The following is a 13859-nucleotide window of genomic DNA, read 5'->3' as shown; positions in this document are numbered from 1 at the left end:
GCGACACCTGGTTGAATATTTTTCTAAACTGTCCCTCAGACGGGATGTCACCAGGTTTTTAAGCTCAAGCACCCTGTCACAGTTTTCAGTACAAAAGTACAAATCGAACCACATATGTGGGTATGCCGAACAAATCGACCGGACGATTGGGTCACCTAGCATTAGTGCTTAAATACGAGCAACAGCGCTGATTTATCGATCAATTAAAATGCCAAATGCCAATCAGTTATTCTTTACTGGATGGCTGTGTATACAACGATAGCAGAAAATGTCAGAGATTGCCATTTCATACAACATCATGACTTGGCCCATTTATGAAAATGGCAGTACCATGAAAATCACTCAATGAACAAGGTAAAGTCAGCTGTGACACCTGTTTGCGACGATTAGCTGTGAAACGCGACAGAAAACCTCTTGCTCGAAATTCGGCTCGCCGTTTCTAGACCTTGCTTGCTAGCACCACTGAAACACATTCTGCATATTTCATGTTCCTCCAGGTTAAGAATACTCTCCTGGTACCCATTCAACATGGGTATGTTACTATTTTTGTTACCAAGCCTCACAGCGTACAATCCCGAGACCTTGACTAAGAAAAATATTTTCACAAACCATCGTTCGACAAAGTACCTGGTTCATCACTTTCTGTAGCAATTTTTCATTCTGACTGTCATCCATAGCGCTAAATTATTAGGAGGTCCTTATGGATATCGGACGAACACATGATAGTGGCTACTTTTACAGAAATAGCATTTCCAGATGTAAAGAATAATACGATATCCATTTTACAGAAGGCACAGGTAGGATACAAAAGTCCAATCTGTATGAAAGTCACTGGTCTAATACAGTTTTGTGGACATATCTTGGTGAACTCAATAATAAGTGGATTAGTATAAATTGCAGATTTTAGCAACCCGTTGTATGGCGATTTTAGAAAGGCTTGGAGAACATATCCGTTTAGTTTTAAGATGGTGAAACTGTTCCCATAGGAAAAAAATTGTAAAGAGTTTGTTACGCAACTGGTCTTGTGACTATGCATGAAATGCGCAAAACCTTGTCACTGAAAATTTCTACCCTACTATTGTTCTAGTATTTTAACTGCGTGACATGCAATCCTCTCCATGGCACAGAAAATAACCATGTAATTGCGATTCGTCAAAATCTTCAGAAGGTCCGAGCAAATGATTCAAGGTTTTCAAAGAGTTTGGCCTGCATTTCGGATCCTTTATTGCGTTTCCCGCTAATCTGAGTTCACTTTCTAACCGTATCCATTGAGCCACTTCAAATGGATTTTATAACTTTTGGCAATCATCCATTCCAAGATTCTCCAATGTTCGGCTACTTTTCATTCAATGCACCATATTTAGGGCCACATCTTAGCAAAACATCAAACCGCTAGAGTTCCGTCATAAGTAAAATGAACCGTCATACGTCAAATGCAAATTACAATAATTCTGTCTTCTGCCCAGTGAGGGAAAATGGACTGGAGTGAGACAACTGCGTGTCAAGGTGAGATCTAGGAACAGTGTAGCTTAGATGCCGTTTCGACCGTCTGTATATTTGGGTTAGCCGCATTACTGCGTTCGTCCTACATTGTTGAGCCATATTTTGAAACCGAGCTTCTGAAGGCAGGAACGTGATTGCACTGTTTACCAGTTTTCGGGCCGTTTGAGGAGATTTACTGTTGCAGTTATGGCCTTAGTGCTTCGCTATCAATTCGTACCCCGATCCTTTGGACCGTTACCATCATGCACATGGTTGAACAAAATCGTCTCCGAGGGACAAATAGTTCCCTGGTATTCGGAGCACGTAATCTATCCAACGCGACACATGTGGTGTCAAAAGCTCGATTTTTGCACGCGAACTTTTCCCTCAAAATTATTTATTGATTAGGTATTTTTAGTGGACGCGTGGTCGCTAATGGTCAAAAACTGAAGGGTTTTGGTTTTTGAACCGTCCAAATGTAGTTTTAAACACTAAACGTTTTCATCCGCTGCCCTTGATCAAAATGTTTAAAGTGAGGTTGTGGGCGTCACTGGCTGACAAAAGGCATCTTTGCACTGGCTAGACAACCAAGCTTAGTACAACCAACCTGCAAAATGAACCGACTGACTACACAAGTCAGTCATTTGTATGTATTAGGTTAGGATTCAGGCCTAACGGGTCTTGCAGCAGCGCTTTTAACCCTTTAGTTCTCAAGTACATATGAAATCGTGCAACAAAATGTTAGGATTATTTCTTATTGTTTGCACCTGTTTAGGAAGTCTTATGTCGTTCAAGTGCCCAGTGTTTACACGCTGACGTCGTAGAAACATCTTAACCCACGTCATCAGAGGATGCGCCCAGGATTGAACAGTTTTGCCTTGTTTATTAGCAGTTAGTTTACGAGGCCTTTCTTTGCTGTACTTGCAAGGGTTGTAGTGTATCCCTTAATTTCTTCTAAGTAGGAGGGAATCAACCAGGTATATTTTGGGAGGCGGGCCCTGAATTTTCACACTATAACATGCTTAGTATTGATTTCCGTGCCCAAAAACTAACGATGTCCTAGAAAATTGACTGTATATTGCAGCTCATAACCTCACCATCAAACTGGATTTTAAATTCTAAATGGTACCTTCGAACTAACCAGTGCAAACGTTTGTGATAGACACAGGCCAGTTAAAAACAGATGAGAGCATGACTGAAGAGGCCGCCGCTGGTTGTCTGTGCCACAGGCTTCTGCTTATCATCGACCACCAAGGTTTAGTTTTGTGGGCGTCAGTCTACCACCTTGAGTATTTATATCACCCGCAGGATTAAGATCCTCATTGTTTTCTATTTGAACAAGTAACTCGGATAGAACTTGATAGAGAGTATCTTTTCAGGTGTCTCAGCTGACTTCACAAATTCGTCCTGGTCGCCGGGTCGGTTGGCATTGAATGCAGTTGAAGCAAACAGCTAGATAGCGGGACACAACTATCTATGGGAATCCATTTAAACAGAGCGTTCCAGTCTTGGGGCTGCTTGTAGCCTACACCAAGTTTATAACACGCAACATACCCAATATTATAAATCGCATTCATCAAAAACCCAGACTGAAGTGTAAAAAGCCAAATTGGTCACAGATTTTCAATATGTATGACCCAGCTAGAGTTCTGCGTGTGTTCGCTGGACACAACACCCATAAAATTTAATAAAAAAAAGAGGCCTGTTGGTTGATTGCACACTGAGTTCGCAAGCGAAATGAATCCCTTAGACTTGTCAGAGTATCGTTTTGCTTTATTTTATTGAGTAATGAGTCGTATGATGGAATTCGATAAGAGAGATGACAATAATCTAGGAGCCTTTGTTAGCGGGACGGAGAGGGGTTGCGTAGGATATCAGTAGACGAAGTGTCAGTCATAAACCCTGGTTGCTCAGACTAAAAAAAGAGATACTCGTCCCTTGTCTGACCACAAAGTTTCTACTGGATTTACCCCTCCGTAGTGGGTAGTAAGTCTTTCCTGAGGAACGGCAACAGCAATCACCAAGCCGAAAGACTAACCCACTCGATTGTGGTAGGAGAGATGTCCTAACCCCTAAGTAGGAAGTAAGGCCTGAAATCTCAGTACGAATGCTGCTGAGCGTAGTAGACACGGTTTTTAAGGTACATCGGTCCCTCCTTAACATTTAGTAGCTTCTCTACCGCATCAAATGATCCACCTATTGGCACAGACAGTCATCCGACGATCAAATGGTCGCCTAAAAATCACTATCTTCACGCTCTTATCGGACAATAAGTCACAAAATAAATCTAATAAGGTGACCATCATGCACGAGTCTTCCTGTCTTGCCTGAAAGACAAGCTCTGCCTTCTCACTTTTAGGGAGAATTTCTTTATGAAGTTGTCCAGAATGTCGCTGCAACTCTAATGCCCAACCGCCGCGTCAAATCAGTAAATTCGCTCATTAAATTTAGCCACCTTTTTAAAGAGCGACAAAGATGTGTCCTACGATCACAAGCAGTAATATGAGGTGGGTTGCAATATCTAACAATTTTAACGTCCATTTATCCGAAGACACTTAAATGAACAATAGTAGTGACTGTCCCCACAGGCACTCAATTTAGGGCAGTCAGCTGCTGATTTGCCCGTCCTACATTCTTGCTTACCTATCGACCTACCGTTCATCTTTCATTATTCACCAACCATCTCAATGTCAACGTTAATCAGGTTAGCGTTCCAATTATGAAAATAGTTCTCAGTCTGCTTTTGAACCGCTGAGCCACACTGGATACTGGCGAGTAATCAGGATGCTTACTCTGAGTGGCCTTCGGTCATCACGTATGACAACACAGCTACCAAACCATGGGTCGGATGAAACGGAACGTTATTGAGTCAAAAACTTTTTCCCTAAATTTTCTTGTATTCCCATGCCGACAGATAACAATAAAAGTTTGCCAAACGAGTTTTCTACGGTAGTGGGTGAGGTAATCGCACATGAGACGGACACCACAGAACACTAAGCCACAACTCACCAGTAAATGGTTGATGTTCAGAGTGACCTTGTCTTCGCAGCCAAACGCAACAGTGCTACTGGCTATCCTACGTGGCTGTGTGTTGATTGCTGCCCGAGAAGTCATCAGTTCTCAACATGGTTGTTGACACGTATCCAACGCATTTTGTTTTTTGTCGTACCGCACACATCTAAACGTAGCCCCGATTCATGTTTACTACATGCCTACAATGTAATCACAACTAGAGGGATGGTCATATTTTTGGCAAATGAGTAACTACTCGCTGATGCTGACTTAGGTTGTAAGTAAACGTCGTGGTGAACCCATGTAGATTGCAATCAATCTTTGAAGTTACCACATGGAAAATTAGTCGCAAACTTTGGATTTCTCTCACCACTTCCAAGACCAATGAACGTTCGGGCATCAGTCCGCTGCGGTAGCACTCAATATCCGTCCTCACATTTACTTGCGAATTCCTTCCTCCCTCTAATGTCATTCCGCTTGAACGTCCTTCATTGCGCTAATCAAAGTCACGGTGTGAAAAATGACTAGGCTGCGTGACAGATTAGAAAAGCCGGGTATGGCATACTAACAGGTCAAAAGAACGTTCTTCAGACTGAAACTCCACTGTTTTTTAGTGTTAAATGAAGTATGAAGCTAATTTGCAGCAGTCTGATTTATCCATCCGTTAAGTGTTTCGATGCAAACGCCTCACCCATTTGTCTCAAGGTACCTCACCTCCGGAGTCACTCCTTTAACTGTGCGCTTATGAGCAGCACTGCAGTTTTGATCACATTTATCGGGTTTGACTGCGGTAACAATCCATCCACTATCAGTAAAACAACACTGTCACAAATGAACAAACAAGCTGATGATTTCCCAAAGGGAATAGGGTCTTGAATGTCTACATAGTAGAACGCAAAATTTTGTGGTTCAGAAAACAGCACTGACAAGCGAATTAATCGACAGTTTTGTGATGTTTGCAAAAGGTTTTGTTTCAAAAAAGAAAAACACTAACAAGGGAAACGCTAGAAGCCATAAAGTCAGATGGATTGTCATGATACTGAGATACAAAACCTCTTATTTTCAAGTTGTTTTTTACTTACAATGTACCCAAACAAATTTCACACACGGTCACAATCTATTCGCACATCTGCCTGTTTGGATACTGGCATGCGATATTTTGTGGGAAAATCGTTTGCCATTATTTCACTCGCACTGACCATTGATCAAGAACAGGGAATGCTCCAAAAATCTTTGAATGTTTTATTTTTCATGGTACACGCACCAAACTCTTACAAGCTATTCTTTTGCTTACCATTTGACCGAAGCGCTAGGATACACCCAGAAAAGGCTTTAAATGTCTCCGCTAATCAAGTTAGCTGCTCAAGTTAATTAAAAATTAGAAGTGGCGCATGCAAGGGAATATAATGGTCAAAGTTAGAATGACTAAATCGAAATGAATAACATCCGGCTGAATAGAAATATTGATAGTTTGACCAGACTTACGTCAGACCGTGCTGTATTTGCCCGCTCGTTCAGATATGCCAGAGAATAACGCAGTAGCGGTAAGGTATATAGCATACACTCTTGAACGATGTTCTCGTCGGTCGGTGTAAACCTTCAAAAGTAATATATGATTGCGGCAGCGTGTTAGGAAACATATGTTCTGTCTCCATTTCGAGAATAACGTAAACATGGTATAGCGAGTAATAGCGTACGTGATGCTGTTAAAGAAAAAAAAACCTCATTGTCTAGATTTGAACTAATGGGCACTTAGGAAGCAGCCTTGCACGACAGATTTACAGTTTGACCATACCGAACAAGGATGTAATCTGTTCCACAAGGGTTAATAACACAAGGCTGGAAATAAGAGCAAAAGACATTCTGAAGTATGTTTTAATTTCATTTTTGGGGATTTGTGCCACCAAAAACAGACGAACTTCTACAGAGTTGTAATCTGGAGAACAAAAATATTTTCAGCATTTTTGGGGATTTGTGCAATTTTAGCCACCAAAAACAGACGAACTTCTACAGTGTTGTAATCTGGAGAACAAAAATATTTTCACAAGTAAACAGTCAAATGAAAACTGATAAAATGCTGGTGACATTTTTCAACTAGCACACCCTCCTGGTAGTAAGAACGAACCTACTTTACGCAAATTGGTAAGTTCAAGGTGCACATGGTTTCACCTACATACACTTCTGCGACCAAAATTATTGCTGAACTCTATGCCAAGTACTGATTGAATTGGATAAAAAACCACCAGCCACACAAAGTTTATTTAAGTTAAAAGTAGTGGATTCCATCCATTGTGTTTTCAATCTGGTGCACGTGAAAACTGGTCTTTCGAAACCATAGCACTGTTAGAAGAAATCATCCAAGTTTCTTGACAACATAATTAGGTGGTCGGCACAGGCAAACAACGTCAAAGGCTAGTTTGGTATTTCAATCTAGAGAAAACTGTACGAGGAAACAGCCGGGAAATGATTATTCCGAGAGTCAATAGAGAATGAAGACAACTTCGATTATCTGATGGCGTCGGCTATGCATGTATACGATATAGAAGTGCAATGTTAAATTGCACTTTAAGTAGCTCACAAACTACCTAATTCAAAAGAGAAAGAATTTGGGATCGAGTTCTGTCCCTGACCTCATTTTACTCACATTAGTTATAATTGTCGACCAAGTTTACCCTATCCCGTGTTCCAGTCTCTGTCACTGTCCTTGAGAAAAGCTTCAAACAAATGTCCCCTGGATGTCTTGAGTGTGAAACTAAAAAAATGGACGAAAATCGCACTGGAAGCTTTACATGACTACTATAACAAATGCCTGTGTGCTATGTGAGCTAACACCTTTGGTACTTCACGTGGGAGACCTAGCTTGGTAAGCGACATGTTCAGTGTTCGCATTCCGTATTTGAGAGTCTAGTTTCTTCGTTTCGCCAGTGTGTACACACTACGACATGGTTTATTGTCTCTGCAGGTAAGCGTGCACACTACATGGTTTATTGTCTCTGCAGGTAAGCGTGTGGTGGTCATGATGCTGAGAGCCCGCGCTGTTTTTCGCGTATGTGCTACCCTTGAACATGTAGGTTCATTACTCAGGTTCTCAGATTTCAGGCCGTTAGAAGCATACACTTTAGGTTGGCGAGTAGGTTACCGCTATCCGTAATTTCACCTTGTGATGTTTGCCTTTCTAGAAATGCTTGTTGTGTAGTGTTTTGATATGAGAGACCACTTTTCCCCTCGTATAATTGAGCATGTAACGAAAACCGCAGGAACAAAGCTACTCACTCTGTAGTTTCTTGCTTATTTAGTAGGAAAATTATCCCAATTAAACAGCCAGTACTTGGTCCAAAAAATGGGCAGCACAGCATCGAATGGACTTGTAGGGGTGCTTCAAATTCAGGCGAAAATTCTGACGCAGCAGCCTGAAGTTGAATAGACTTTCCAGTTGTGCGAAGTAGGGTTGAAATTGTCTTCACGTGGTCCTAAAGTTAAATAAATGAGTTTATCATTACGCTTTTGTTTAAGTAGATTAGATGCTTTGAAGTCAAAGCTCTATAGTGCTTTTCCAAGCTAAAATACTGACCTCTCTTCTTAATATATATATAAATATATTATTTGTAACCTTAGATGTATGACAGGGCGAAACATAGACACATTTCCTTTAGACTTTTTTATACATCAACGTCCAATGACTACTTACTAGGCGCGCTCACTGCATATTTTTATGTTGGACAACAAAAAACTGACTTGAATAACTGCGCGCTCATAGCTTTTATCTGACGAATAGGTCTAAACAATGCTACCAGTTGCAAATACCAGATAATGTTGTCCGGGCAACCGATGAAACGTGAGCTTTTGCTCTCTAAAGGGACTGGATTACGCAACCCTTATCTATTTCCCTACTTTTCCGCCCCTAAAAAGAATTGTAAATGAGGGTGAGTGCAAAAGGAAACGCTTGTGGGCGACCCATTACTGATTTCATTGTCTGAGGAGCTGTGAGGTAGTTTGCGACGATGATTGTTGGAAAATTAACATAGCTTCACTTGAGTTTTACAACTTGGTTGCCGGACTATGAAGAAGTAGAGTTCTGAACAACCTTAAGTGGCAATGTTTCGTAATAGTAATTTGACAAATATTGATTTTTACAGTGTTTGGAAAGCAGGCTATATGACGAAGCTTTTCTGAACTCCCTTGAGCAGCCTGCCGAGACAATGACCTGGTGAGCACAGGTACGGTGCTTATTTCACTCATTTGTTTAGTCCATTCTCTCTTATGCAATGTCGGATTTCTAAGGCCTATTTCCATTCCACCTACAGGGGATCCTAACTTAATCCAAGGAAAAAACGTTTTTAGTTGACGTTTGATTATCGAAGAACACCCAAGACACAGCCATAATATTCACCTATCGTTATCCAGTATAGCGAATGACGCTGTATGCGGATACCAGAACAGAACAACTTAGCCGAAGATGAGACATCTTTTTCGTCAGGTTGCCCGTACCAACTTAGAGAATTTCATCAATTACGTGATTCTGCAAGATTATTTGTCCTTATGAACATTGTGTCAAGGAGAAGGATACAACTCGCTCCAACTTGTCCATAAGGCATCCTTAGGAGCCAATCAAGTAAATAATGGGTCTCCCTTGAAAACTAAATTGATTTGCAAATGAGTGTATGTCTCGAAAATAACTAATGCCTTTGCTACATATGAACCGGATAGAGTTATAATGCAACCTCCATTCTTCGAAAATTGTCCGAATCGCTCCGGTAGTCAGCGACCACTGGTTTTGGTTTGTAGAGCAGAACACACTTATCATATGATTAGTGAGCACCCTTCGGCAGGTGATGGGTGGTTTCGTTCTTCTTGGGGCTTATCGCATAGGTCTAGCTTGTGATTTTTCCTGCGATTTATATTCTACTGAAACACCAAACTGTTGGCATTCGGTGAACTATATTCATTCAGTCTATGCCGATAGCACCAACTTGATCTTCAAACAAGTGTGCTTCATCAATGAACTTATCTGTTCTTTAATAGAGTATATATTATACATGTGCTATAACCGAATTACAACGTCAGATTTTCAGACACCTTACACTGTTGTCTGATACCTCAAAGGTAACCTAATTTAAAAGTAGCCACAATGTTTTGAGGGCTGCTTAATTAGCAGCCATGGCAGATACTAATCATAGTTCCAACACCCTTCCACGTTGTAAGTTTTTTTCTCCAGATTTCAGCAATCGTCATCTGTTTTGTAAAAGCAGATTCGTTCAAGAGAAAATATACGGGAAAATAATGAGAACAGGCTTACTTCCGAAGGACGCCGCATGCATACACCTTTCCTTGAATTTATCACACTTGAGAGCAGCTCGTCCTCTAGCTGTAGTAGAAAACATATCGACAGTTCATCAAGTATGAAAATACGGCTTTTGGTAAAATATGACTGAATGATTCTTCAGCCTACAACCAAAAGCTGAATTCAGATGTCACATATTTAGAAATCACCTTGTGAAAACATAACGTAGGTTCGAGAAAACTCCAGAACGCAGCATGAACATCATGTGCAGCGCAGTACAATGTAATATATAGGAACCGCGTACACAGCTGTCATGTTTTGGCTGTGGCACACAACGACCTTTGAAGCATTTTGCAGTGTCCTTCCTGAGAAAGCTTTCTGTTTAGCAAGTCACGCTTCTGACTGCTGATTACCTCCACAATAGTCCAGACATACTACCTACGTGGATGGTAACATCATGTAACAGCTAAACCTAATACAGTGCGCATAACAGCTTAAAGAAGAAACAAGCTGAGGTTATTGGTTTTGCAAAGATGTGTGTGAGACAGCACACGATAAACAACTTACATCCACGCAGACTGGCTCGTGAAGGATCCGGTCACCGGTGTACTGAAGTGAAATGAAAAGGTGAGTAGAACGATCAGACTGAGGTCCGCTGTAAATGGAATAGATTTATTGACAGGATTAACAGACTGAGTGCGCAAACATTTTGCTGCAATTTATACACAATTGCTGTGTGCAAGTCAAGGGACTCACAAAATTGAAACAAACTTTGTAGGCGACCAGTCTTGCAGGACGATATATCTTTCTATTGGTATTCTTTTCGAGGGAGTACAACCATCCGCCAAATCATACGGGATACACTTTTGTGTTGGCTTGTACATGCCTTCTGACGTCAAATATTTTAACTTGACCGTACTTCTAATAATTTGATTTGAAGATTTAGCACTTCACAGGCCCGCTTCTTTGTGCGCTGCTATATATATAACATAGGTATAGTTGCCGGGCATCTATGCTTGGCTCAAGAAAAGTCCTGTGGAAGTCATTGGTGGACCACCACTTGAAACGCCAAAACCATAAAATTTTGAACTATCGGCACTGTCGGCACTTTTTCCGCAAGTCACAATATTTTGTTCCTATTGTGTCAATAATTTACAGTCTACACAAGTTTGCTCAATAAGGAAAGATTCCGATTCGCATTATACTCACGGAAGTCAACACATCCGACCACTTACGTGACACACAAATTCATTGGAACCGGGTAGTTTCATTAACAAGAAACCAGTATCGGCGCGGGTTTTTCCACACAACTGGAAGTTCGATCGAAAAAGCAGAATAAAAAAGATAGGTGCAGTAAGTAATATACAGTACAAAGTTGTGAATATAAAGGTTTTTGTTAATGAGCCTTAGAAAATCTGGAAGAAAACTGGTGCCCAGGGGAGTAACAGGGTTCAATTGGTCAGCAATGACAAATTCTGTACACCACAGCGGGATTGAAATAGCCGTTTCAATTTCTAAGTTAAAAGCAACAAAAGCAATAAAAAGGGGTATGCTATCGAAAAACCGGTGACATCATAACTGAGCTGTTCAAAACCACGCATTTATTTCGTTGAAATCAGCTACGATTTTGGAAAACGTACGGTCACCGAATGAACAACCCATTGGAAGCGTTTTTGCTGTTTCTGGGTTCCTTTATTTATGGTAACAAATATTTCCGATACACCGTACTCATAATACACGTAACTGCACTACAATCTCACCAGCTGTACATTCGTTTTCCTCAAATTTGCCGCAATGCGCTTCAAAATTTCACGAATACCCTCTGAAATCCTAGTTGTAAAGCATCAAATTCAACTTTTATCTGCGACTGAGAGTGGCATCAAAAAAGTGTAAAAAGTCAGTAATCCAAACGTGCCATACACACATACCTTCGAACTCATTGGTAGCATAACAATAATGATAACACCCTACAGGGAGCCTCACGAGCTCTTCATTCATCTTCGGGTAGGTATTTTATACACTACGCGATACAGTGTATGATTCCAGTTCCGTTCACTGAAGCCTAATCACACACAAATTCTGTCCATTAATATTCAAGGACACCTTTTGATCCTCGTTGAGAAGTCTAATGCGCGCCTTAAATTGCATCTGAGTTGCGCTTCCTATTTCATTCTGTCTCTTTCCTTCAGCTAGAAGCTGGTAACACTCCTGATTGCTCTTCCCGGTTTATTGACCGGTGGTGGGTATTGCCTAAGGTAACCTAAAGGCAGCCAAACGCTTCCAGCCAAAAAAATAGCACAAGTAATCATGTCGTGAGACGTGCACGTAATTTTAATCTACCACACAGTTCATCTTTTGGCCATAAACTGTCAACATAGACGGCATTTTTGAATTAAAGCATCTATAAAGAGGAAGTCTGAAGCAATAAAAACCACAACAGTGACTTCAAGGGATTATTGGCCAGACTTGAGAAAAAGGAGTAAAACGCAAAAAAGCAGCATAAATAATCAGATGACTTCGAACTTGTTGAACATTCGTCTTGATTTCCAATCCATTTGCTTCAGATCTCTTATCCCCATACAATATTAGTTATTTCATCTAAAAATGTGATCAGGTTAAAGTTTGCTAGAGTCCACGCTGTACAGCCATGTAAGCTCTGTGGCACAGCGACAAAAGATTGACGCCATCCTTCAAATCCACGTAGGGGTCCCACAAAATTACAATAATTTGATATTATCTTTAGCTTACCCTTTTTCTTCATCCACCCTTGTTGGGTCACTTACGCTGAAACGGCACCGCACCGGCTATCAGAAACCATGAGTGAACACTCACTGGCGCGTTTCATGCGCGGTGATGAAAATTATTCTCCGGTGTATTGGAACTATACCTCAACAAAACTGGCGACCAAGCCGCAAAAGGCATTTATATAAACCCTCAGGACGGAGATACTGAATGGTTTAACTTGTAGAACAGTTTTGATCCAAGTTGACAACTCGCCTGCGGTAAGTAGTGCGCTACATCATGCCAAATGCTTCGGTAAAATCTATCAACAGAAACTGACTTCTGCTTCTATTCACGTCGATTTTGTTGATCCAAAGGATCACCACTTTATTCTGTCTTAAATAGGTTCCCTCTAGTGCATCAACCATCTCCATAGAACTCGCAACACTAAACCAATGAAAATATTTAAAACACAAGGGTTGACACCGATACTGGATCAGTGTACATTATTACTCTGACATTTTTGCAAAACGTGAAATTTTATCAAGATTTTGAATTCGATACTACCAATTTTATCGTTTTAATTTTTGAAGAGTATGTTAATAAAAATAAAAGATGAAATTGAGAGATGGACGTGGATAGGTGTACATGGGAACATCAGGTAAGACGAGGGGAACTTTTTATTCGAAATCTTCTACTGTAAGTGTGGATACTACTGATGGAGTATGCGAGTGGTATGTTTTGTCTTAAACCCACCCCACGTCTCTTATTAAGCAATATCTATTACAGAATTTGTGGAGTCGCTTTGTAGCATTTGCTTGGAGCTGAGTAACAGTCAATGAATGTTCAGGGAAGTTCAGAAGGACACGTTGAATGAGAAAATGAATATTCAGCTTTTGTAAACAAGATGCATATGGGAGTTTTGTTCCCCTATCCAATAATCTGTAACTGTTCAGTTGGTGTTTCCCTAATAAAGAACTTCGCAGCGAATGTCTTCTGCCTTTCACTAATGGTGGTTCACTGATTTTTTTCATTTTTCATCAAATAGGCTTTTCACCTGTATTCTGATACGTGGTTCCCATTATTGGGGTTTTCGAACTTCATGAAATGCTTCTAAAGAAACTTGCGTCTCGAATTCAGGAGGATACCACCGATTATGCAACAACGTGATAAATAAATGAGCTTCGTGCAAGCAATGCATGCATTAACGACACTCCTGGTGTTTGCGTCACTTGTTCAGTGTTTAGTATGCTTGGTATTTTGTTCGTTGTTTTGTGTGCGGCGTTGTTCGTTTCTTTCGGTTTCGACGCTAGAAAACGTCGCAGTCAGCGTAAAGGTCACAAAACAGTTTTGTGATGGTTCC

At 40.7% G+C, this 13859-nt stretch overlaps 1 protein-coding gene across 1 annotated transcript in view; it reads right to left on the bottom strand.

The window, feature by feature from the left end:
- The window catches only part of T265_00833 (hypothetical protein), a gene marked incomplete at both ends in the record, with an annotated part of 76043 nt that overhangs the window by 34134 nt on the left and 28050 nt on the right, over positions 1-13859 (bottom strand). Inside the window, 5 exons of the mRNA XM_009164705.1 lie at positions 5980-6091; positions 7768-7964; positions 9791-9859; positions 10343-10384; positions 11011-11085. Coding sequence (XP_009162969.1) covers positions 5980-6091; positions 7768-7964; positions 9791-9859; positions 10343-10384; positions 11011-11085 — 495 coding nt within the window. The remainder of the gene's footprint in view (positions 1-5979; positions 6092-7767; positions 7965-9790; positions 9860-10342; positions 10385-11010; positions 11086-13859) is intronic.

This window comes from Opisthorchis viverrini (assembly GCF_000715545.1).
Source record: "Opisthorchis viverrini unplaced genomic scaffold opera_v5_8, whole genome shotgun sequence".
Taxonomy (NCBI): domain Eukaryota; kingdom Metazoa; phylum Platyhelminthes; class Trematoda; order Opisthorchiida; family Opisthorchiidae; genus Opisthorchis; species Opisthorchis viverrini.
The sequence above is the reverse complement of the archived record's forward strand: the minus strand, read 5'-3'. Positions and strand labels throughout refer to the sequence as shown.